Below are 26694 nucleotides of genomic sequence, written 5' to 3'. Positions count from 1 at the left end.
CATCTTGAATATCTCCCTGCCGGTCCATTTTTCGACTTTGCCAAAAATCGGATTCAGCGAGACCGAAATAGGGAAAAACCACACGAAATGCTCCTAGCATTTGGATTTTCTCAAAAGTAGCCCTGACTAGTTAAAACGCGATCGATATTTTAGTATTTTATTGTCATTTATTTGGTCTCCCCTTTTTATAACTTTAGCGGCCACGGCAGTTCCAATGCGTCCAGTTCGATTTGCTCCTTGGCATTTAAGGAGGAGTAATGTTAATTTGACGCTTTCGGGAAACAAATCACTAGGAATAATGAAAATTAGCTAGTGGATATAGTGTATAATTGAATTATCTCGCCGAGGCATCTGGCCGTTGACTTCCTTAGAAAGCAAGACGGCATAATATTGTTCTTCACTCTCAAGAACCATATTATCAAAACCTAGAGTAAGAACTATCAAACGCTTTTAATTGCACCAGCAAATTCAGCACTGTTAATTTAATTTGCTTTTGATTAAGTGGAGAAGGGAACGAAGTGCCACATTATGTGGTTAAAATATTGCAGATAGTGGTAAATAGACTGTGAAAGGTGTGTAGGAGAGGAAACGATAAACCAAAAAAAAATGAAGGAAAAAATTCCATATCATGACTTTTTTCTACAAACTTCATAGCTAAACACATTCCGATATACCATTAAAATAATTTCAGCGCAGCATCTTCACGCTATTACTAGCGACGGCGTTCAAATTGGCTGCTACAACATTTCCCCGGTGGGCTTAATGATTAGCTCGTGAATCTAAAACTAACTGATTACAATTTAACACATAAAGCTAATTTACCTGCACGTGAGGAGGTGCGCTTAGTACGTAGCAAACAGCGTCAGCTATATCTTTTGGGTCCAGCGTGGGTGCTTGCTTCAGCATCTCAAAAATTTCTTCTGGGAAAGGTACCGAGGACTGTTTCATGAAATCAGTCCTGACACTACCCGGACTGATGCTCTACACAGAAATTGTGTCTAAACTAAAAAGAGATCGTCGACCCTCTTACCGAAACCCTTATTTTGCTTCCCTGTGACACTAATTCCTGTCGAAGTGTTTCAGTAAGTGCGGTTATTGCGTGCTTTGTCGCCTGATATACATTCATGTTGGGAAAATTGTAAACCCTGTGGCCGCTTAAGCTGTTAATATGGACAATGTGACCATCAATGTTATTCCTCCTCATCAGTTTTACAGCCTCCCTAGTCGCGATGCAAGGGCCAAGTACGTTCGTGTCAAAAGTCTCCTTCCACGCTTTCGTTTCACCGTCCAAAAGAGAATTGGCGTGTACTATACCCGCACTGTTGACCAAAATGGCAATCGAGCCCAAATTTTCGGCTATCCAATCAAAGGCGTGTAAAATGTCTTCTTCTTTACAAAGATCTGCACACAGAGCGTATAATTTGCCTTTCTCCCCTTGAAGTTTTTCAGCGTTACGCTCGATTAGATGTTTGCGGCGGGCTAACCCTACAACCTTTCCATCAAGTTTAAAGCGCGTAAGAAATTTGCAACCATACTAACCTTCAACCCATGTGCGACCAACTGTTTACAAATAGCCTCCCCTATACCAGAGCTTGCCCCCGTAACGACAGCCACTTTATCTTTCCAACGCTCCATTACTCATTAAAACACTCTGAACGTTAGAAGTGCTTAACATTTGTTAATATTTAAGCTGTTTTTGCGAATTTAGTGAATGGTTCGTTAAGTAGTACTGAAGGTTATACTAAATTGATTTCGACTGTACTTGAATAATACATTTTTTAATCTGTCCCCTTCCACTCACAACCTTCATCAATTATATTTCAGTTCATTGATGATTAGGTGACCTCATACTTACGTTATTACCTAATCGATCGTTTTACGATGCTTTATAATAAAAATAATCAACCGAAATTACTACTTCCTAGTATACCAGGAAATTCTGGTTTATCGACATCGATGATTCTGTCAAGAACCCATTTCGCTTCCATATGTTTAAATATTTAATATGAAATTGACTATAATTTATCGTTCACAGACGGAGTTGGCAATTTTGGGTATGTCCTAGATGGGTGGCCAACCTTTTTACCAGACGGGCCAAATATGAAAAGTAAGATTTCCCCCCTGGCCCCGCAACTTTTTTTTGTTAATTTGAAGCAACCAGATTTTGTTACATACTTAAATAGCATCCAAACTCCTAGTCACCACGACAATTTAACAAATAATGTTGTACTGACTAGGAGTTTTGATTCTATTTAATACATTTACAACCACATAATAAATGGATTTATGATCGAGCTCCTAAAAGCGAGTTCATGATTTTGGACATTCTGTCCGCCCGTCTGTATACATGGTAAATCGCGAACAATTTCGAATTTTCCAATAATGTTTTCAGTAGGTATTATTGTTTATCATCATCCAAGGAAGAAATGCAATTAAATCTTCAATAACCCAGGAGGTCGTTTGGAGTATTTAGTTACCTACATACTTGACTTTTAATGAAAAATTTTACATGAAAACAAAATCGACGATGAATTGGGATGTTCTTTCGTACCTTTTCTTTCAATAAAAAATACAACTGTACAATAGTAGTTACTTCCTTCAATTTCCAATTTCTACAGACACGCACTGCCTCTTCCAATAGAAAATGATGTCTCAAATCTGTGGCTCTCAAATTCAATAATGAGGTGGCACTTTTCTCCTGTTGAACGTTTTCGAAAAGTTTCGCGTAGATTTAGATCGTTCGGCACCTTATGGATCACGTTTTATCATTAATCGCTACTCCCGAAAAGGTGCAGCTGATCGCTGTAACTGAATCATAGCGGTATCAGATAGCTACTATGTACAAGGTGACTCAAAGTAGACGTTTTTTTTTGCAAACTCGTGTTTCTGTAAAAGACCAATGACCAGCTTCTCTTGGTCTCACATTTTGTAAGAAAGTCACTGACAATCTCAAACCGTTTTTTTTATTGCCTTTATTTATTTATTATTTATTTCATTACTAGGGGACAATTGACGAGTAAATCTAACATTATTACAAACTGTATTAGTATGGAAACTAACGGTTAATCAGTAAATATGAAACACTGCATTGCGCAAATAAAAAAACACGATTAAGCATCGGGTTCTTAGAATGTATAACATCGCGCAATATATATTTATCCAATTTTTGAAAAAAAATGAAATCCTGGATCTGGAACATGTAATTAATTACCTTCAGTTATTTAATATCAGAGCTACAAACGATTACATATTATAAGAAGAACTTCAAGCAGATAAAAGCTAAAAGCTGTATTCATACTTTCCTTTTTAGTCAGCAGGAATAGTCCAGACAACTTTCCCTAGATTTTTCCTACCTCAAGATGGCACACTTACGGAAACTTTTTAATATGAAGATAACAAATCTTTGAAAACTCCAAATAAACTTGATACGTATTAAAAAACCAAATTGTCATCAGTTTTTCCATAAAACTTTTCAAACAAAATAATTTCGCTCCCTGAACATTTTATTGTGCTCAATTTTAGATTAGGCAAACTCTCAATCTCTGGAAATCCTTATTTTTTCAGGATTGATTTTACAAAGTGTCTCAAAAGTATGGAAGAGTATAGGTACATTTGTAAACTCCCACCCTGGTATATCGCTTAAGGATATTTCTATCCCGCAATAATTTCCAGCTCGGCAATTTGCGCCGAGATCATTCTTCCCCCAGGAATTTCGCTTCTTGGTCTACTTTTTTTACTGTGTGGATTGTGGAAAACAACTGTGATTGATTGAATAAAGATCCCTGACGATTAAACAATATTAGGTATTGCCATTTTGAAATTAACCCACCATTCGTGGGCGTGAAGTGACTTTAGTATACAGTCCCTGTATACGAAACGCGACATTCTGTAAAATGTTAACGGAATAATATACCGAAACTCGGAAAATTTGAAAATAAAATGCTCGTAGGCATTTTTCGAGTTCAGGCATTTTTCAGTGTCTTAAAATATAAATGGTTGATGCGGGATTAAATGCTCTAACCTTTTTTGGATTATATACCAGATATTTCGGACGTGATGTTGGTTTATTTCTCCAACAATTTTAGTGGAACACTACATTTACCTTTGCATACATCGCAAGTGTATGAAAAGACTAAGTTTGAGTAAAAAAAGGTCATCTGGATGTAATTTGTAAATCCCTGAAACAAAAAAATATAGCTTTTTATGAACACATTTAATCCTGCTACCACCCCATATTCTACAAGACAGAGAACACGAGTATGCCGTTTTCGATATATACGAGGTGTGTCCGGAAAGAATCGGGATTGATATTGCCCTGGATAGAAGAATGCACGCAGATCTATATAGTTTACAGGGAGTAGTAGTGGAGAGCGTCTGTGAAACGTTGGTTCAGAGTTACATTTTTGTTCTCCCTCAAGAGAGACCTGAAAGGACGGCATTTTGACTGGATTCGAATGGTTCAAGACGCTTCGACGAAGTGCTTCAACAATGTTGCGATTACAGTATCAGAAGGCCTATGAACATTGGAAAAAGGAGGCTTATTTTGAAGTTTGTTGTGTCACTGTACAAAAATGTGAATACTTTTTGTTATTTTGAGACTAATCCCGATATTTTCCGGACACACACCTCGTATGTAAAATTCTAGAGAGAAATCCGGTTTTTCTGTTTTGGAGTTTCGCCTACTACTGATAATTGCAGGACACTAAAAATAATTTTCAGTATTGTCTCTTAACCACATTTATGTAGAAAAAATCTTTACTCTCTCTATCTTCATTGCTAAGATCCAGTTGCTTGCCATTATTTGGTCACCCGTTACGATGCATACTAAAATTTAAAAGTTATCTCAATTGTAAGATGTGAAAATGAAAGTCAAAGAAATGGAAATATTTAAACACAGTAAAAACAAGTTAATTAATTATTACCGTATAATTGAATATTTAAAGCTCTGTACGATATTCATATGAATAGTGCCAAGTGCAAGTAGCACAGAATCATTCTTCCTCAATTTTGTTGTTGAAAAGGGTGACTCAAAGTAGCCCATGCGCTTCATCTAGATTATCCCTTTATCCTATTCCGATATCTCGTTCGTTAAGGTATTCATTCACACTTGAGAGTTTGTGATACAAACATAAGTTCGCAAACGCTCCATTACTGATCTACAGGGTGTTAAAATTTCAAGATTTTTCTGTGTATCCTGCTGTTTTTGAGATATTTACGCTAAACCCTTAAATCATTGGTCATGTCAATGGTAGTGAGAATCTACAGGGGAATGTTTTTCTACTTTCGATCCCTGAACTTTTTTCCGGTGCGCCACCTTTCAGTCTTTAGTTCTTTTTGTATCCGTTATCGAGAAAAAAGTATTAATTTTCGGTGGCCAAATGCAAGTAAAATTTTTAAAATGGCCAGTAGGCCCCGACTTTATTTGGATAATCTCTTGTTATTAGTCTTGACAGTTCGTATTTGAAATTGTATCTTGTGTTGGCATATGTTTATAAATTAAAGGTTTAAATTGTATACGGTGAAATTATAACACCCTGTAGATCGGGAATGCAGCGTTTACGGCCATGAATTTTTAGAGACAAAATTATCCAAAAAATTATCTCCTTCTGTATTTACATCATGTTTAGGAACACGCTGTATTAACGAACTCGCTATGGAAGGAGGAAAACAAGAGAATAATTCTCTAACTGATGCCGATCGCCCTTCGTATATACAGGGATTACTCTTGTAGTGGTTAGAAATTGAGGGAAAATTCCTCTGGTATAAACGTCGTTTGTGATATGGCTTAAAGGTTTTGCAATTTAGTCATTGCTATAGATTTTAATATTGACCAGAGATGATGTAGAATGGATTCATTCCCCATGAATCCATTTCTACGACGAAGTTCATGTTCTTTCTTCCTTCGACCAGTAGACCACAGTAGAAAATGAATAAAATTGCCAATTGCAGTTGCACTATCTACATATGAAATGTTTGTTGAAGATTTGGGCTAATTGGGCACTATTTTTAAGTGTCTCCGGCAGGATTTTGCACTAACCGAAAATCCGTTTGTTCACTTCTTTTGAAGAAGAATCGTTTCATTATAGTACCTTAGATAGAAAGACCTCATAGATTTTCAAGGGGTTACCTTGAATGATGCTGCAAAATCTCACTTACTTATTAAGTCTGTAGTGATTTGGGTACCAGAGAACGGCTCTAGCAGATAAGTGCGGAGAGCTTCAGCCGATGGCTCCGGTTGAAGCCTCCCAACATACAGATGTCCTTTTTCGGTAACAGCTTTTATAGTGTAGTTGCTAATTGTGTGAGAACCTCTAATTAAGTTTTGTTGATTTGTTTTAGGTCGCCATTCGTTACCACTTTTACATACCTTTGCCATCGAATCATGGGCCTTCTTGAGTAGGTCGCACTTTTTGTTTGTTCTTGACATTGATTTTCCGAAGGGCAGAGTTTACGTTGACATTTATAACAATGCCATTTTCAGAATTATTTTTCATTATTTCAGAGTATGTATTTTCTACGTCTACCCCGCTTCCAGCCTCTTGAGGGGTTACTATAGACCGTATGGAGTTGTAAAGGACGGCGAGAGCATTCCCCACGATCAATCATACGGAAAAACGGACAAAGCGCGGGCAATAGTGCCATTTTTTCCTTAATTGAATTGAGCGTAGGTACATCAGTTGAGGGGTAGGTACGTGAATATTGTACTGGGAATCTTAGAAAATTGTTTATAACATCGGAAAAGTGTTAAATCCATTTTTCTATGACGTTGCTACGAAAAACACCAATTTGGGATCACTTTTCAATGTTGCCCATCCCATTTTCATATGCAGTGCAGACGTTGTTTTCAGTGTCTCAAACAATATCCACTATCGACCAGTTGATGAGCCTTCATCTCTAAAAACAGCATCTCAGAATAACGTTTGGCTGATTTTCTACCTATAAAAGAGCCTAAAGATTGTGGTACAAAATCTTCGATTATTCTTTCATTTCGTCAAAGTAACGAAAAAACGCCTATGTACGAAAACTAAATTTTGGACTGTTTCTATATCAGCCACTCCTTTAAAAATGGTAACAGAATGTAAATTTCGTCTCTATTCAAGGACGCACACCTTAAGAGTAAGATGCTCGGAAAATCTAAAATTAACAAAAAAGGAATATTTACAAGGCTGGCTAAAGTGGAAAGTACATGGTTAGGATTTCTAATGAAAAAGCAGTCAAACACTACTTCATTTATTAATTTGTGCAAAATTGGATCACTGTTTTCAGAATGATTACTTTGTGGAACTGAATTCATCGCAATTGCAACTTCATTTAAACTGTTTAGGTGGATGCGTGATATTGGCTTTAAAGTTGAGGTGCATATATACATAAAGCACGAAATGGAGTGAGTTTCAGAGAGAATCCAATCGAGTTGTCCTATTTGCAATATAATTTCAGTTTGAGCTCATCGTGTCATTTCTAATCTATTACCTACCTTACATTTAAATGATTTAAAAATAATAGGACACCTTTTAATTGAGGTATAATGAACTAAGGCAAGTTGATATTATTAATTCTTGCATTAAATGAAAATCTTATCTTAAATCTACTTCTTTAAATTGCCGCATAAATCAGCTTTCCTGGCTTTGACGTAGTTTATGAGGAAATTGTAAGTTTCTCAAAGACACGATTCTTTGAGATTCTTACAAGAGTTCTTACTATTTAATATGACTAGAACTTTTCCTGCTTATAACTTATGCTTCCGCCTATACCGTTTCCTTTGTTTTTTGGCGAAAAACTCATCATAAAAATGATATTATGTCCAAGTATGATTAGTATAATTTTGTATTAAAAGAATACCATTACGTAATCCGCATATTTCCTGAAAACCAGCTTAAAACTTTTACAAAGCTTGTTTTAAAGTTTAGTTCTGGAAAATCTGTTTAGAGTGAGACTTTACATAAAATAAATTTGCATTTCAAATATTGAGAGAAGGGAAATATTAGGATTATTTTGTAAAAGTTTCATTTTTGCGATTATTACGTTCGCCATTTTGTCGATGGTCGATTTTACTGTTTGTTTTTGCGATGTATGCGGAAATTTTTGTAGTACGTTGAAGGTAAACACTATTCAATATTGATGCAGTGACAGTGGCCTATAATAAAATATGATATTAACTTCTGTAACTTCGTCTTATGCGAAGTCACGTACCAGCAGTTCGATATATTTATTCCATTTTCATTTCGGGTGTTTACAAATATATCATAGGTCATGTATTTTTCGATTCAGAAGTATTCGAGGTTGTCCAGTTAATTTGAATGGAATGGATGTACTCACACTATTATTACATAGCCATAACCATAACCGAAATCTCTCGTTATTACTAAATAATTATAAAAATAGTTGTAAAAAAACGTTTTTAATTTATTTGTTAGAGATTTCAAACAAGTGATTTATGATAACCTTTCAATATACAGTGTGTTCCAAGTGAAGGAGAATGAATGAGGGACCGATGTCAGAAACGATGATTATAAAGATGCGTCGACTAAGATAAGATGTTTCCCAAGGATTATACTGATCGAAGAGTTATCTAAATTCTTAACAAATATGGCCTGTATATTTTTTAATATTGAAAAAGAAATTCTGGTTAAACAAATCACAGCATTCAGTGTAGATTAACGCATCCTCAATACAGCATTCGGTAGAATTTAGAAAGGAAACTAAATGATGAAAACTAAGTACCTGTATATAAAACTACAAGCAAATTACAATCAACATGCTAGGTCTACTGTAATTTTTCATTTGCATGTTTAGTTAGTTCAGTTAATCCTTACAAAAATTGAAACAAAACTTTATAAAATTTAACAAAGAAAGCTTTTCGATAGTAAAGCTGTCTTAATAAGCGAACTAGAGAGAAAACGTCTCAATGCGGGTACAAAACGTAAATAATGTCTGTCTTTCGGAATGTAATACATTTTAATTGTACGGACTGATTTGATGAAGGTATCGGTAATTTATATCGATACCTACGCGAAACGTATATAAAAAGAAAGAGGGTCTTATGAAATATTGAAGAAATGTATGAAAGGCGGCGAACGTGCTGAAGTATGTAGTGCATAAATTTGGAGATACGTACGAGCTTTATGATAAAAAACCAAAAATAACTTTCGTTGCGTTGAAAAGAAAAACTGTACGGGACTTCTTAAAGAATATTACCTTTTTATTCTGATTTTTTTTACCCACGCGTGAGTCTAAGTGAGTTACGATTGATGTTGGAAACTGAAATTGTACGATTTTAATTATTTTACTTGCTAAATTCACATTTGTATCCACAGTATAATCAATAATGTATCGAAAATGACAGGAAATGAGAAGGGTTGGGCTTTATCCTGGAAACGAATGTGGAAATCAATAAGATAGATTATTAACGTGCAACCCAGCTCGTTGATGATTTCTGTCCGTCACCAGTCTGTAAGTACATGATAATTCGAGAACGATTTCGAACTTTCCAATTCTGTTTTCAGTATTATGCTTAAATCACCACCCAAGGAAGAATCGATTAAATTTTCAGTGACCCTGGAGCGCGTTTATTCCATCTCGGTTTAATTATACATAATTTGTACGTACGAAACAATAACGTACCAAAATAGAAATACAAAAAGGCAAGTAATAATAAGGGCGAAGGCGGAGGTGGGGTCAGAATAGGGTTAGCTTCTTCAAAAATGTTTTTCTCCAGCCACCCTTGATGGTAGAAAAATTATTTTTTCTTTTTCTTGACCTCCAAATGAGGAAACGAAAAGTGGCAAGTAGTGAGAATGGTTGGGGATGAAAGTAAATAGCGTGATCTTTACCATTTGGGTCTATGAAACAGTTACTGCTTACAAAAGGTCATAATTTCTATCCTCATATTTTTCTCAGCAATATATCAGGGTCCACCCTTGTTAAAAACCGAAAATGCATTATTCGTACTGTTTGGTCGACATAATAATGCAACGAAACTCGAGGGGTGGTGGTTTACTTTGGAAACGAATATAAAAAAGGCGTCACTGTTTGTTTCGAATTCGTTTCTCTCAGCGATCTTAAAAAGGAAACTGCCCTCTCACTTTAATTCACGTAATTTGTACGTTCTAATTAATAATGCAACGAAAAATGGCATGTAACTAGAAGAGTTAGAGTTCATCGTAGAAATAATAGCGCGATTTTGAGCATTTGGGATCCAAAAATTCTTTAAAAAACCAATACTACCGAATACCGAACGATCGTCGAAATCTTCACGCATCCATCATCTTTACAACTGGAATATGCAACTTTTCTTATATCCTTAGGAAAACAATCTTTTTTAAGAACATGTGTAGGTACCAATTTTCAAGGCGATCGAACGTTTCTAAACAAAGTTGTCGTGCACACGAACGGAGGGACAGACAGGCAGTAATATAAAAATTATAAGCGATCTCGAGGATCGTTAAAAAGATACGTTGTTATACAGAATTTCCACCCTCACGTTTCTTTCCGTGATTTCAAACAACTTCCATCCCTGATATAAAACTGAAAAAATTTGCTGTGGTTAGCGCAGATACCACCCGCACACCTGTGCATGCGCGGTTTTGCCCTTTTACGTCTAAGAATATCTGTACCACATTTGGTTCCAATCGGTTCAGTCGTTTAGCTGGAAATAAAAGTACAGACGGACCCACAGACCGACGGACAAACCAAAATCATCGAAATTTTGTTTGATTCGGATTCTTGGTGCATCAAAACGTGTATTTCCGTAAAAAAATTAGGGATCGTTTTTTAGCCTCAAATATTAACGTGCGGATAGTAAAAAGATGATATGGAAGATGATTTTACCGCCCGCATGTTAGTAAGGAAGGTATTGCATAGGGGTCAAAAATTACCCTCCACTTTTTTTTACAAAAATACACGCTTTGATGCACCAGAAATCCGAATCATACAAAATCTCGAAGATGGCGATCGATCTGTCTGTCTGTCTGTCTGTACTTTCATTTCCGGCTAAACGGCTGAATCGATTTAAACCAAATTTGATGTAGTCTTTCTCCAGCTCCACCAACAACCAAAATTTAATTGAAATAGAAATAGGGTATGTTTCAATTTTTAATGTCATTAAGATTAACGCAGCAATTGTACTTTCCTCACTAGGAAAGGAAAATCACATTTTCTTCACCTTTTTTTAGAGACGAAAGTAGTTGTTTCTAAAGTAGATTCGGAAAAAATTATATGTAACACTTGAGAAGGAAGTGTTTTTCAACTCTCGTTCTATTGACTTTGAATTCGAGTTGAAAAACTACACTTTCTTCTTTAGTTGTACAAATAACTATTAGTCCTTTGCGGAGTGAATGACCTCTACTGCCAAAAACTGTCATCATAGGCTAGTAGTAAAAAAAATAAGTTACCTCTTTACTCAGAAGCCTCGCGCTCGCTTTCCTCTCAGTGATATCGAAAACAAGCTATCCCTGATGTTAAAAACTGGAAAAATAATTTCTTGTATCTTATAGCGATGCTATATTGACATTTCAATAGGTTTCAAGAGCTAAATCTCTCTTTAATAGTAATTTCTTTAACCTCAAGGACATAAAGAGAAACAAATGATTGTACATTCTAATGACATCTGTCATTCTTATTAGAAATGTGACGTGGGACACGAAATAAAATGAAGTTCAAAACAGAAAACAACATTGTTTCAATGGAAACGACGGAACTTAAGCTTGTAATTTTTGACTTCTAAATTAAATTCATAATTTTCTGAAGTGTTATAATGATCGACGATGACTTCGCAATAAAATAAAGTATTTTATTATACACGACAAGAAAGAAAAGGGAAGTTAATTCACTCGATAGATCCCTTTATCGTCTCCAAATTTACCGAAGTAGTGTAAAAAAGAGTATAAGCCAAAACATAAATTACTTCTTTATTCATAATGCATTATTCCCTTTTATTTAATTCTGTTCGAATTAATTTATTATATAGCGACGAAGATTGGCAAGTAATAAGAAGGATTAGGGTTTACTTTGGGAACAAAAGTGAACATAACGTGATTTTAACCATTTGCCTCGGAAAAAATTATTTCTTAAAAAACGGTATAATTGCTTTTATTTCCACCCTCACGTCCCTTCCAGCATTTTTAAAGGATGATTTACAAAAAATACATCGATCAATTAAAACTAGTGTACAAAATTCTATAGTAGGTACTATTTTACCCTTTAGCTTAAATTACACGTGGCAATTTCTTCTTCAATTTTTAAAACTTTCTGAAGTTCTTAAAATACAAATTCGCGGAGATGCTTGTACAGGTCTGAATTTTAAGCTCAATTTCAAGAAAAGAAAATTCAAGGAAGTTGCTCAAATTGTTTTTAATAGATTATGTTTAAATAATCTGTAACCAACCCTTTAACAATCCTTTATTAATAAATTTCCGTCTACTTTAGGTTTGCGAAATTTTTTAAGTCATTCATACTTGCATGTAAAGCACTCTTATACTCTACGTAGTACACTAAAATGTTACAGAAATAATAGATTTCATTCTCCCCTCGTACCTATAATCATACCAATAGCTTACTGTACTGGAAGACGAGTTTAATTTGTATACTACCAACTGATATATCATGTTTATAAGTCAGACCGCTCATCGTGCGTAAGTAAAGAACACCCTTTAGAAGGATAAGAAAATCTTTATAGCAGTGAATGTATAGGTAATTCTTTTACGCAGATAATACCGTATAACATAAAAAGATAAGCCAAAAAGGTATAAATTTGCGAAACACCATCCATTAATACGTAATTTAATCGCGTTGGTGAGATTTAAAGTTGGAAGGTGGTGATAAAATATTTGAGATTAGCTAAGTTGGCTGCAACCAGCAGCTCGATTTTATTTGTCCTCGGGGACGCACCTACCTGTTCATGGCTCGCTTTGCAATTAAGATCGCTAAATCTATAAATCCCTTTAACGTGTTTAGTATGTTTAATCGCTACATCTGGAACTATCATTGTTATTAATGGCGGAAAACTTACGGTGGTACCTGTTATAAGCCGATAAACGTGCCATGTCATCTCTCTCCCATATGAGTTTATTAGGGGTAGATTAATGAGTCAGGACTGTATAATAATGTGACAACTTCAATTCGGTGTCTTCATCCGTGCAAACGTTTTTGTAATTTTCAAAGGGACGTTCCCGTTGCGTGCAATACCAGAACTGACATAAAATTATTCGAATAATTCTTCATATATCTCGCGACCCTTCTCATCACATCACAGACCATCAAATATTCACGAATAACATTACCTTTTACTGGAGGGAATGTGTCTAAAAACGTAAGCCTCTGTTGTTTTATACATATGTATATACTGAAATGTCTCTCCAGTTCCGCGTGCCCAATGCAGTAGAAAAGTATCTATAAAGAACGAGGTAAAGGCGTTTCTTAAATTACTTATAAAAATTAATCGATAACCTCTGCACGTTTTCTTTCACAAGATGCTTGCAAAAGTTGCCCCTCATTTAAGTTGTCGTTAAAAGTTTTAATATAAGTTTTGTGTAATAAAAACCGAGGAAGTCTTAAAAATGAAACTGTAGCATTCCCAAATCATGCAAACGAGTTGCGTTTACGGGAAATGGAAATAGAGAAATAACTAAAGATTACATTGTGAGTTGTAGAACGAAATTAGGTACGGCCTTTAGAACAAAATAATATTAAAAGTTATAATAGCCCAGAAGCTTACCTAACAAACTTTCATAGGGTTCATGAAAAAGAGATTTTTCAATTGAAGCCATCCGCCACCCCCCGGCAGAAGAGGGTAACCCACCCCTAAAGGTGCATTTTTTGAGTTTTTGGCATTTAACAAGAAAACTACACTACATTAACATTTTGCATTTGACAAAAAATGCTTTGAGGGTGATTTGATTTCATCAAAATACTCAATAACATACTCAAAACCCAAAAGGGCACTCTATTACAATAATTGTTGGCTAAAAAATATCCAAAAAAAGTACGCCCCCTCTATCATTACCATCTACATCAGAATCTTTAATTACACCTATTCATAGACCACTTTGTTATGACTTACAGGGGAGGGTGCGAGAAACTCGTAAAACAGGATTTTTTTGTTAATAGCGTTTTACAGGGAAACTACGCCATTTAGCAAATAACGGCGATGTTACCTTTTTTGTAGAACAGACAATTCCCTATTAATTGAGGGTACTAACTTTTGATCTATCCCTACTGTAACAGCTTAAACATAAACATAGTCGGTTACTCAGCTTAAATTTGGTAACCAATTTTCAGATGAAATATATTTTTTACAATACCTACACTAACAAATTAACTAAAAGTCAGAGTCTGTCCATACAGGGTGCGCCATTTAGACGTGTGGGTTCTCTGTTCCCCAAATTCTACAGTTTTGCGCATCATTTTTTTGCTTTTGCAATGGTAGCATAGTTTTTAATCTCCCTTACAAACACATCAATTTTCACCCTTCCATTTTCTTTCCTAAATAATTCTATTAGATTATCGTCATTTCCTAACTGAGTTACCTACTGTTAATTCTGGTATTAGCGTTTCTAGTGGTTTAACAAATTCATCCAAACTAAATGGTTTTGTAATTGTTGTAATTGTATCGCTAACGCCATTGACGAAACGTTTTGACAAAAAAATACGTTTTTAGATCTTTTTTCGGTGTAGAACAGGATACGAAGGTTGATTGTAATTTATTTTTTGTGTATGTCCTACACAAGCTTTTAATACATAACTAATTACTGGTTGCTTACCTATACCTTACGTCATCCAGAATAACTTCGTAAAGTGCTATTCCATTTACATATTAAATCGTAAACAAACTTTAATTTTATCTGTTAATTTCGGAAGCAAACTACGCAGTTCTAAAATCAAGTTTCTCCAATAGTTACCAACAATTCTACTACTTACCTAAATCTGAAGGATTCATCATCATTCCGCTAGAATTCTTTGACACGTTCCTATTTTATTTTTATAGCCAGTAAGTAAAACAAAAATGAAATCTTTTCATTCCCTAACGCTAACCTATCAACTTCATTCAAAATAATGTCGCATTATGAAAATATCGATCAATTAATACTAAACAATTTTATTAAGAAAGCAGAACCCGTAAATCCCGTTGTTTCCCGTTCGTAGTAAAATCCCGTTTTTTTCCGTTCCCGTTCCGGTTGGGATTTCGTGTTTTACTATAACAGAAACATTCGCGAGTGTACGTCCAATCATTCCCCAAAGTTTAATCCCAATCGGATGAACGGTTTAGCCAGGCATAAGAGACATACAGACAGACAGACATTCATTTTTATTTATTTGTGCCATCTATAGCTAATATTGCGATTTGAAAGGACGGGTAATAGAAAAATCGATTCTTTCCATACAGTTTTTTGAAAATTATGTTTTATACAAACCTTGTCTTGTTAGTAACAAACACAACAATAAAGAATTATTTAATTTGGTGCGGTAATTCTGAACTTATGCTCGCACATTTCGGCGATTCATTTTTATTTAAATTGATTGCGATCATAAAAAACAGTAACCAAAGACATCCCATTACATCACAAGGAATAGGTATCATAAAAATTTGGTTTATCAATTTCACCACAATTTTACCACAAATATTTTGTTCTTAGTTCTTGTGATCTTGTGAAGATTCAATGATTTGCATGTGGATGATTCTAGGGAGTGCCAGGGTGGAATTGACGTATTCAATTGGACTTCTCTGTAAATTATGTCGAGTCGAGTGTAACTTTCCTCTCCGTTTATTTCGGCAATGTATTCATTGTAAGGTAAAATTCCTTTTGAACCTTCAAATACGTTTTTGAAATCCGGAAAAGAGACACCATCAAATTTTTCGGTTATTTTTGGTTGGGTTTTGTAAAGCTTCTGAAGACTTAGTGAATTTATCTGCGTAGGATACGGTGAAAGGAGGGTGCATTTGTTTTTTTGAAGTACTGGGTCCAGTCCAATGATTAGGGACGATTATTGGGGTGCACACATTTCAGCATTATCTAGACTTTACCGAAACTTTTATTTACTCCATCAATTTAATTAAATACTGTTTAGAATGTCGTTTGTAATACGGTCTTATGTACTTAATTAATAAAGTTATTTTTCAGAAAATGAAATTTTAGCTATGGTGTATGATGTGTTGCCAGCCATTAGCTTTAAATTTATGGGAGGGTATGTGTAGGAAAGATGATGCTTAGTATAAATACTACCTCGTTAGCTCCAACGGATTGTGTGAGAACTGGTAGCTGTCAAAATTGAAAATAATCTCAGTACTTCTAAAAAATGTCTGCGTGTACTCGGTTCATTTAGCAGTCTGCATCACATAAAAGCTTAATTTTGCTTTAGATTCGAATAGTATTTATTTATTTACAGGTTTTCAGCATGGATTTCGGTAGCTTATTACAAACAGCAAAAGTAAATGATCAATCCAAGAAGGAAGTAGGTTTATTTTTAATTTTTTATCCTATTCATATCTTAACATGCATAAAAGTTGAAGGCCAAGATTTAAAGTAATTTTTTTCAGGTTCGATACTACAGCACCAAGTTTGCGCCACCTAAAAAGGAAGAGAAGAAGACTACCAATTTGTCCGCGAACATTCAAAAGTTCTTGGCACGGAAAGAAGCCGAAGAGAGACAGAAACAGAACGATGCAGTACGTAAACGAAGTGAACTTCTTGCTTTGCGTTCGAAGGTACGTTGGTGTTTTTCACTGGGTGTGTTTGCACCTTGGGTTTTTGCAGGATAAGAAGGCAACACGGCGTGTAAATGTCATGTTGAAACGTACCAAATCTGCAAATCAGTCCGTTATAGAGGATGCGGTTGACAAAGATAATACTGCAGTAACGCTTGTAGGCCCTTCACAACCCGATGAAGATGATTACGGCTATGTTTCACAAGAAGCTTCTGCTTTTTATAATAAAATGATGGAAAAATACAATAAGATGCCGGATGATCCTAAATTTCCCTCATCAAGGAAGAAAGCTAGTATCAACTTGACTAGTACTAAAGATCGTGTCAGAGCTGCCTTAGAACGGGAAAAAGAAGAAGCACTTATGCCTCATCGGCGCAAACGTAAAACGAAAGAGGAGGAACCAGAAATTGAAAGCACAGAGAGGGTGGATGAATATAAAATTGAGCCTCCTGTTAAAAAGAAACCCAAAATGAACGCTCCTCCCGCTTTAAATTTTAATGATTTGCTAAAGCTGGCGGCTGTCAAGCAGCACGAGCCCATTATGATTGAAGTTAAACCAAAAGAAGAGGAGGGTCCGCTTTTAACTAAGAAACAAAAGAAGGAACTTGAACGGGAGCAGCAACGCAAAGACGCCAAGAATCAAAAGATATTACAGCAATCGAACAGTAAGACACCAACTAGACCTCTCCAAAACATCCAGGAGAAAAAAGCCCCACACTCATTACAAGTAAATGGTAAAGTTCCCACCAGGCCTGAGTCGCAACCTCCAGAAAAAATTAATAAAGTTCCTCACCCTACAAAGCCTAAGCAACCTGTACCAACCAAATCTCCGTTACCTACACAGAGGGTGGCCGCAAAACCACCTCCCCCAAGTAAAAGTGACTTACAAAAAAGAAGTTCGGATATTAATTCCAGACCGAGTTTCACAAAGCCACCGGTATCTAAGCTGCCGCCTCCTAGACCGGTTAAAAATGGGGCGGTACCTCGAGCACAACAGCAACGTGATAGGGAATCTTCGGTTGCAGTAAAATCGAAACCGCCCGCAAACACTTCGATTAAAAAAGCACCTCCTGCTCAGCAACCCAAACCGAAACAGTTCCCTCCTCCCGATGTCAGAAAACAGTTCCCTCATCCCGATGTGAGAAGGGGAGATCCGCCACCGAAACAGAAAATGTTAATGAAACGTAAGTTATTACTATTGCACTTGCCAATTCTGGGGGTAACATAGAAATTGAGATCTTTAGATACATGTTACTGGTATTCTAGGCCGTATAATCGATGATGATGAGTACGACTCGGAAATGGACGACTTTATAGACGACGGTCCCGAAGACATGCAAGATTATTCCACTTACATCAAGGACATATTCGGTTACGACAGAAATAAGTACAGGGACATAGATGATGATGTCGATAATATGGAGTCGACGTTTGCGCAACAAATGCGCGAGGATGTCAGGAGCACTAAGCTAGGTAATGATGTTTTTTTTCTTTTAATTAAATCGTTGTAATTAATTTGCGTGTAGGTATAATGGAAGATTTAGAAGATATCAGGCGGGAACGCGAGGAAAAGAAGAGAAAAGAAATGCGAAAGAAAGGAAAGTTATAACATTGGGTGCATGTGATTTAAAGGAAGTCTCGTTTATTTATATGTATAGTGTATTCTTTGTATATTATTAATGGAACTTTGTTTAGAACATACATTATATTTATGCTTTTAATTGTCTTGGACTGTGACTAATTTTCAATTAAATCCTGTATGATAGTAGGCATTGCATGTGGGTCTCCATCTGGACTAATATTAAACCGTATAACAAATACTGTAATGAGGAATGCAATGCTGTCTTGTATGGTTGAGCTACAAACTCATCCTAGCTGCAAAAACGTACTATTTATTTTTTTTTATTTATTTATCTTAAGGAAATTCACCTGAAATAATTGGTAAACCATTGAAAATCATTCCAATTACTTTAACATTTTTTTGTATTACATTTGCTCTAAATTATGTTATAATTATTCATTCTGACTTTAACACAGTATAGTCAATGTTTTTACAATAGCAGTACTTTGGGAGCTACAATAAGGGGTCAAAATTGAACACAATATTAACATGTGTGTTTTCATGGAACTGTGTACTCCATGGTGTCATTGAATATTACTTATCCAATGATGGTGTTTAACTGGCCCGCTGCAACAGCGAACTGAATAGATACCAATGGTATTACATAAGTATTGTCCAAACATGTTCCGAATGATTATGATTGTGCAGTAATATGGGTATTTCGGTGCGAAACGTAATAGATTTCTAACATAATCTCATTTTTCTTCATTTGAAAACGTCATTTTATCGAGAAACTTGTAATAAATAGACGTGAAAAAGCAACAACTACTGAAATTTTAACGAATTGTCAAAGATGTGTATTTGTTAAACAAAAGAATGCATGTTCTTTCCAAAGCACTTTTCGCAAAAACGGTTTTGCCAAAGTTGAAACATACAGTGTGTAGAAGTAGACATAGGGATTTCCTATAGGAATTTGCTATGCCTACTTGTAAATGATCAAGTCTTCTGAAAGACGCCTAACTTTATGCAACCAAAATAAGTAAGTACCTACAACAAATGAAGATCTGCCTGTCATATTAATTAATTTGAATTCCGTATTCAAATTTTCGTTTGTGTGCGATGTATTCAACTAAAGAAAAAGTTGATATTTCCAATTGGTATAGTGCCAATAACAATTAATGGAGCTTAAGAGATTTATTTTCTGTGCAGCCAAAGCAACAATATTCAAATTAATAATTAATATGACAGCCAGATGTTCATTTGTTTCAAGAAGTTATGGATTCCTCATAAAAAAGTGCTTTAATAATGTTTTAGTGTAGAACGTCCAGTGTTTCTCGTTATAACCTGACGAATTATGCTATGGAATTGCTCTTCAAAGAGTACCTTGAGTGGAATTATTAAGCTACGTAAGGTAACAACCCTAATGCACTCCCTCTATTATGTAGTGTGATATTGGGAAGTATACGTAATGATTAACGTGCATTGTTTTTTATTATGTCTACTTTTAAATGACAAAATCTCTTCTGAATTCTGATTGTAACTTTAGCTTCACAAAAAATAAATCCCGTATGCTCCTTAAACTGTTACCGGCACTATACCAATTGACAACATTAACTTTTTCTTCAGTTGAATACATCGCACACGATCGAAAATAAAAATACGCAAGCTAAAACAACAATTAAAATTAATTAATATAACAGCCAGATCTTATTGTTTTAAAAAGTTATTTTGGTTGCATAAAAGTAGGCGTCCTTCAGGAGATTTTGTCACTTAAAAGTAGACAGTGGCTAAGTACAAATACCACCTGCGCCTGTAAAGATTGTTCCCAAAAGTTTATTCGCTCGTCCTTTTTTATGTCTAAGAATATGTGTAGGTACCAAATTTGATTCCAATCAGTTCAGCCGTTTAGACAGATAGACACCTAGTACCGACATCATCGACTTGTTTGATTCGGATTTCTGGTGCCCCAGAACGTGTAATTCCGTAAAAAAAGTGAGGGGCCATTTTTTGCCCCAATGCAGTACCTCCCTTACCAACGTGCGAGTGGTATCAATACACGTTAATCCCTGCCTACTTCCACTGTATATTATTTTATTTGTGATACGATGCATAGGGTTTAAGGGGGAACGTCCTGCGCAACCCCTCGTGATAGGTAACTACAAACAAATATGTTGTCTCGACCTCGTGAATGAGCCTAAATAAATTGGAATGTAGCTAATAAAGATATGAGAAATAAAGATAACCCGTGGCGGAGAGTTTAAACTTTGGGGGGGATAATTTTGTGAACGTACCTTTTTGGTTCAAGGTCCACCAGCGAGACGCCTTTAGGATTGGTTATCTGTTGAACTTCGATCGTTTTATTGGTGGCGCATTTACGTTTGGTAAAAGGTGGTTTAATGCGGTTGTGAACGTCCACAATCGGTTTTCCCCTCAATAAACATAAATAAACGAAATTCCATTAAAAACTCACAATTAAATGAAAAGAAAATGGGACACAACGCAAGTTCACAACTCAATTTTGTTTCGCAATTATTAAACGACGAGTCCACATCCCAAACATTAATCTCCGAAGAAATTCAGGACATGAGTTACGAAACGTTTTTAAAACTTTTGGGAGAATTAAACGTTCTGTATGTTGTGCTTCGTTGATGGTGTAAGTGAAGTTTGAATTTTAGATCGAAAAAGTGCTTGGACTCCAGTGGTAAACAGCTAGTATTCGCAGTGAAACGAGGGACAGATTCGACGGTCTTCTGGAAAGCTACCGTACAAATAGCTTGCGTTAAAGTGGATGCAGAAGCGGAGAATCAAAAGGTGGATTCCTATCGGTTGTTAACACTGAGTGAATTTTTAAGGGTGTTTAAGACGTTGAAGTGCCAATACCTCGCAGTGCAGCAATGTAAAAGGTTTTCATTCGTTTAACTGACCAATACAAATCATGTCTTATGCTTGTAGCTTAAATCCGAACAGGGAACCTATTTTGTCGACCTCCACATTTTTTAATCATCTTGATAATGTTACCAGTGACAGCTTAGGGGGTGTTGAACGTTCGGAGTGTTGCATTTGTTTAGAAAGGAAGATTGAGGTCATATTACCTTGCGCGCATAGTTACTGTACGCCCTGTATCGAGCAGTGGTAAGACGGTTCGACTTGTCATACTTTTAAAATGTGTTTGGTCTAGGAATGAAGTAGACGAGTCGTGTCCTATTTGTCGTGAGCGGCTCGAAAGCACCGAGGACGCATGGGTACTCTCTGAGGTGCCGAAAGCTGAAGAAATAAGTAAAGAGATTCAGTCTAATTTAATGAATCTGGCAGATGTTCATGTGAATTCGTGCACATCTTCGTAATCTACCCTTATTTGTCGCTAATAATTTATTGTATGAACCATGTAGGGTAGGCTTTCATATTGGGAACTTCTTATAGAGTAAATTATATAGAGTAAATAAATAGGTTTAGAGACAGAGCTGTGTTAAATTTTGTTGGCGGGACACTGTCGTTTGCATGTACAGGGTGAGTCAACCTTTTACGGTCGACAGCGTTAGAGGAAATAGTTATTTACATATGAGTATGGTAAATCAAGGTTTACGTTAACGAGTGACGTTAACTGATTTAACATACAAATAATGTAAAACATTTTATTTCATACTGCTCTTTTTTTTCTATTAAAATTGCCATACAATTTTTGATTTGAACGTGTACGCGTTCAATTGAAAGCAAAAGTCGATCACTTGATTTGTTTGATCTGACAGTAGTTTGACACATTAATACATAGGTTTAGATGGATGTCAATTGATGTTGCTAGGCAACATTTCCAGTCTGGTAAAAATTTTCAGTCTGGTAAAATACGATTTACCAGACTCAAATCAGTCTGGGAAAGCGGCGATTACTAGATAGTATGAAATAAATGTTTTTTGTTGCTGGGGTGTCGATATGGTTTTTTTAAATGGAACATATTATATTTTTTAATACGTGATGCCTTTTTTACGTTTTATCATTTTTTGTAATCTTAACTGAAGAAAACAGTTCCTTTTGTGTCCCCAAGACCAGAAAGTCTTAATTTAACACCCCAGGGTTCTTGAATGAAGGCAATATCCTGCTTGACAATGAGCTATCTGCCTACACATAAGACCAGACCAGCCTTCCCCCTACAGTGTGGCAGGTTTATTTGTACAAAGTTCCTTTCATCAAGGGTGCAGTGCAGTCAAATTTTATTTCTCCTCTTCTAATTGTGAAGACTTTAGTCGCACTTCACTCTTTTTCCTTCTGGTAAGAATACAACCCACTAGGGTGAGCATGCCAACACTTTTTAGTGCACTTTCACTTTCAAAAAATAAAATGTGCACTTGCCCTCCTTTTATGTCTGTCTGTCTGAGGCACAAATGCTCTGGAACTACACCACTTACAGACTTGGTATTGGGGTCATTCGATCAGAAATTAAAAATTGTCATGTTTGTACTCTCGTTAAAGCATGAAATGTCCATAAGGGCTATTAAAATGGAAAAAATAAATTTGAAAGTGCTCTTCACAAGTGGCTTAACGAATTTTTAAAAAAAATGCTGCCTATAGGAGGCTGTGGTGGCATACACCACTAGCTTTGCATGTTTACAGTAGAAAGAACACAGTAGCCCTTCACAGTAACTTTTTCTGAACAAACACTCCATTCCACGATTCCACATCCTGGTGCCGATTGTTAAGAGTACTTAAAGACAGATGCACGGATGTGATCAAATGTATTTATTGATCTTTATATATAATACATTATAAAAATTAATTTATAGAGGTGCACTTTTTCCTCGTCCAAAACCACCTCTGAATTCCATTTCAGCTGTACCAGCACCAACATCTGCCTTCTTATCTGAGCCAGGCGCAGCACCGGTCCTTCTATATCCAACACGGTCCTCGGATGGTTTGGACGACTCCCGACCAGCTGTGGGTGCTGCACGAGGTCTGGCAGTTTCTTGTCTGACCGGCCGTTTCAATGTAGATGGTACAATTTCTGACGGTAAGTGAAGTAACGTTCTTAAATATTCGATACCTTCGTTTGTCAAATACCTACAATACTCTTAACTAAAATGTTCATTACTACTACGGACGGTTACCAGTAGAAGTGTCTCCATGCGAATTGCTCTTTGACGTAACCCCTCGATTTTAAAGACTGCATTGCCTTTATAACCTGCAAGTTTGGAATCAACTCCAATTCTGGATGTTTGGGTGCGTGGTAATCCTTTTTGGCCACCATTACGCCTTCCTTAAAAAGGTATTCGTAGATGGCAATCCTATTTTTCTTGGGCATCAACATCCTGAAAGAATTGGGATTACAGCACTGAATTGAGGTTAGAAAGATGTATATGTTAATTTCACCTGACAAAAGAAAGTGATATGTACGGGATATAAAAAAATTAAAGCCAAAATTTGTAATAAATCAAATAATTGTGGAGGATGGTTCCACTATGTATGGATAAATTAGGAAAATTTACAAACCTGAACTTGCTTTTGCGATTTGCCTGTGAAAAAGAACTACACTAACGTGTTGCCAACATTAAACGCGGCCTCACAAAAAAACACTAGAACCCTGTAATTTGCAGGCAGATAGGCAACTTATCTGTCACTGATCTGATCGAGCAGGAAATGATACTATAAAATGGGCCCCTCCAATTCTAATTTTCAATTGCAATATTTATATAGAATAAAGGATTTTGACTACCATACTTTCTCTTCTTCAATACAGGGGTAGAAACAATTACAACAAAAACGAAAATTAAATACAAAAATTCCAGAAAGAATTACATGTTATCAACAACTTTACACATAATACGATCTAAAATATAACACGGATCGCTTTTTCCATTATCTTGCAACAAACAATCTTTGCTCATTAGGTCGGCTTCTATTAATGTTTTAGAATCTACCTCCATCGCTTCGGGCAGACTTTGTAGTGCTTGCTGTAAAATTTCTTGAACTTTATCCAAATGCTTCTGAAATCTGTGAGCAGTTTCGATGCGTTGCCTTCTTTGCAAATCCATCATTACGCGTAATGTTTCCCTGGCCTGATGCGGCCTGAACTCGTTTAAAAGATGATGAATGTGAATAAACAGCAAACTTAAATCCTCCACCTTCTCGGCTCGGCGCGGTGAATCCGGACAGTGGACCAATAAGTCTAGTAAATCTAGGAAGTTTGCCAGTAGAGACTGATTGAGTTTTTTCAATTCGCGACGCCGATCGAAATGCATAGGATAAAGACGTTTGATACCCTAAAAGTGGAACATGCACTGGGTATAATTGAGAGATGCGTGAAATACCTGACTCTCGAGGGGACGAATGATGTTTTCTTCTGTATTAAACGCGTTCCCGAACATGTGGTACTGGTCGTGAATCGGTGGAGGAGGCCGAGGTGTACGTCCTCTTCTTAACATTTCGTCGGTATACTGATTTATATACTGCATTGGTGGTAGAGGTAATGAACTGACTTGAATTGGTTCTGAATTTGTTGCCATCTTTTAATGCAGGATGTTTTGAAAAATCTTACAAAAGTATATTGTGATAACCAAAAAACAACACAAACCTAACCTCATATAATAGTGGTTCCACATCCACACCCACAGACAACAAACACGAAAAACAATAAGAAAATTACCATAGAACAGATACTAATATACAGGGTATTACATCTAAAACGAAACCATTTTTAATGACAAAAATGTCATGTGGTTTTACTAAACCATTGTTTAAGTATTTAAACACTGACTAAACCTATAACAAACAGTAACCTTTTTGGTCAGATCCGTAGCCAAGGGGTGGCCAGACAAGATGTCGCTTCATCTTGTCCCCTTTGGAAGCTATGGTTAATTGTTTTAAAGGTTACTTTACAATATACAAAACACATGTAAATCTACTCGACCCACCACAATACGTACACATACAAATTACAATAATTAAGACTGTACAGAAAATCAAACAAGGAAACAAAGGTACTTACCTACTGTACACAAAAATTACAACCCTCACAGTAGACACAAAGTTGGTTTTTTTTTAAATTGTAATTTTTTAAGCAGAGAGGGTGCATCTAATACTTTTAGGTGCACTTCAAGGGTATGTAATTTTTTTGTTTTTCGGCCCAACAGGAAGTCGTACGAAATGTAAAAGCTTCAAATAGAAAAGGTTTGGAAGCAGACATTTTTTCTCTGATGTTACAGGCATGAGAATTTTATAAATCAACGGAGAGATTTGTTTGAATCTGGGGGCGCTAAAATTGTTGACAAGCTTTGCTTAATAGGCCATTTTTTAAGAATTTGTGCACCTTTAATTAAAAGGGTGATAAGTGTACGCTTCCAATAGGGGTTACGCAGGCTAGGATGTGTCATTCTTTTAGGTAACATTAGAAATATTTCCCATTTCATATTCAGATACTATGAGTGTTCATTCAAGGCTAAAGGTTAGCGACTGATAGGTGACGAAACAGTGCAATTAGAGTGGACTGTTATACCTAAAGCCGCATTTTAGATTTATTACTTCGTCGACGGTATCGAACGCTGCATCGCGGTTGTCTTTATTAATATTTTCAATTACTGAACCATTATTTCGGTGAGTACCTACCTTTCAATTCTTCTCTTATATCGGTGGAAAACAATTTCCTACTAACTTTTCATTCTGGAATCGTCAAAGGGGCATGGAAATTTCAAGAAGACGGTGGTTACCAAAGTTGACTGACATTTTTAAATACTTAAGGGTAGGAGTAAAATTAGTTTTCTATTCACTTATTTTTTAATAATATTATGACTTCTCTATTGGTTTCACCCTATCTGATCCTTAGTTTTTTTAGGATCTCCGAAAGTAGTTGAAATTTTCTCAGTTTCAAAACTGCATTTTGTAAAGCATCAATATACGCAACTTTGCCAAATTTAAACTACCTACCTACCTATCTCTTACAGTTTCGGAGATCTCCCCATGGTTCCTCGAGTTGCCCCGTTTATACCGTATTATTAATTTAAAATTTGTTTACTGGTTAATTAGTTTTGATCTATTGTTTAGCGTCATTGGGTTCACTATAGTATTACCTCATGAAACTTCTCTATTAGGTTAAAATTTGGTCCCCTTTCAAAAGTGACGTATCCGAGTTATTATATTTATTTAGGGGTTCAAAATTGAACTTTTATAATTTTCCATTAAAAAGAGCACCATATGTACTTACGTAATGAAATTATTCATAATTGGGTGTTGCACAAGCAAGAATTTTAATAACTTTAAGAAAGCGCGATAGTCCAGTAGAGTGAAATCGTTCGTTATGTCTGTGTGTTTGGAACCACGGCACGTCTAGAATTGGTACCGGTTTTTGAATTCTTTTTTCTGTCAGTAGATCTCCCTCGTAGATGAACAAAGTCAGAGAATCCGGACTCTAGGACACATTTGCGTATCACCTTAACCGTTTGTAACCGGATTT

The 26694-nt window shown here is 35.9% G+C and overlaps 5 protein-coding genes across 5 annotated transcripts; 2 read left to right on the top strand and 3 right to left on the bottom strand.

Moving 5' to 3' along the window:
* Positions 1-607: 607 nt before the first annotated feature.
* Positions 608-1759, bottom strand: LOC116168606 (farnesol dehydrogenase-like). Its single transcript, XM_031484533.1, has 4 exons — positions 1540-1759; positions 1031-1492; positions 823-981; positions 608-779 (listed from the first exon to the last, which is right to left on the bottom strand). The coding sequence occupies exons 1-4, from the start codon at positions 1633-1635 to the stop codon at positions 738-740; spliced, it is 759 nt and encodes a 252-aa protein (XP_031340393.1). The 5' UTR covers positions 1636-1759; the 3' UTR covers positions 608-737.
* A 14514-nt stretch (positions 1760-16273) lies between these two features.
* On the top strand, positions 16274-18425 carry LOC116168856 (protein SPT2 homolog). Its single transcript, XM_031484851.1, has 5 exons — positions 16274-16446; positions 16532-16699; positions 16749-17883; positions 17966-18172; positions 18226-18425. Exons 1-5 carry the CDS (start codon positions 16390-16392, stop codon positions 18306-18308), a joined length of 1650 nt encoding a protein of 549 aa, XP_031340711.1. The 5' UTR covers positions 16274-16389; the 3' UTR covers positions 18309-18425.
* A 2162-nt stretch (positions 18426-20587) lies between these two features.
* LOC116169775 (RING finger protein 141-like) lies at positions 20588-21718 on the top strand. Its single transcript, XM_031485942.1, has 4 exons — positions 20588-20890; positions 20936-21163; positions 21213-21392; positions 21439-21718. The coding sequence occupies exons 1-4, from the start codon at positions 20748-20750 to the stop codon at positions 21602-21604; spliced, it is 717 nt and encodes a 238-aa protein (XP_031341802.1). The 5' UTR covers positions 20588-20747; the 3' UTR covers positions 21605-21718.
* Positions 21719-22970: 1252 nt separating this feature from the next.
* On the bottom strand, positions 22971-23887 carry LOC116169305 (40S ribosomal protein S10-like). The gene is made up of 3 exons (XM_031485369.1): positions 23739-23887; positions 23357-23557; positions 22971-23309 (listed from the first exon to the last, which is right to left on the bottom strand). The coding sequence occupies exons 2-3, from the start codon at positions 23554-23556 to the stop codon at positions 23030-23032; spliced, it is 480 nt and encodes a 159-aa protein (XP_031341229.1). The 5' UTR covers position 23557; positions 23739-23887; the 3' UTR covers positions 22971-23029.
* Positions 23888-24010: 123 nt separating this feature from the next.
* LOC116169304 (mediator of RNA polymerase II transcription subunit 7) lies at positions 24011-24856 on the bottom strand. Its single transcript, XM_031485368.1, has 2 exons — positions 24557-24856; positions 24011-24508 (listed from the first exon to the last, which is right to left on the bottom strand). The coding sequence occupies exons 1-2, from the start codon at positions 24749-24751 to the stop codon at positions 24041-24043; spliced, it is 663 nt and encodes a 220-aa protein (XP_031341228.1). The 5' UTR covers positions 24752-24856; the 3' UTR covers positions 24011-24040.
* Positions 24857-26694: the final 1838 nt, after the last annotated feature.

Source organism: Photinus pyralis, unplaced genomic scaffold (genome assembly GCF_008802855.1).
Source record: "Photinus pyralis isolate 1611_PpyrPB1 unplaced genomic scaffold, Ppyr1.3 Ppyr1.4_LG4, whole genome shotgun sequence".
Classification (NCBI taxonomy): Eukaryota; Metazoa; Arthropoda; class Insecta; order Coleoptera; family Lampyridae; genus Photinus; species Photinus pyralis.
The sequence above is the reverse complement of the archived record's forward strand: the minus strand, read 5'-3'. Positions and strand labels throughout refer to the sequence as shown.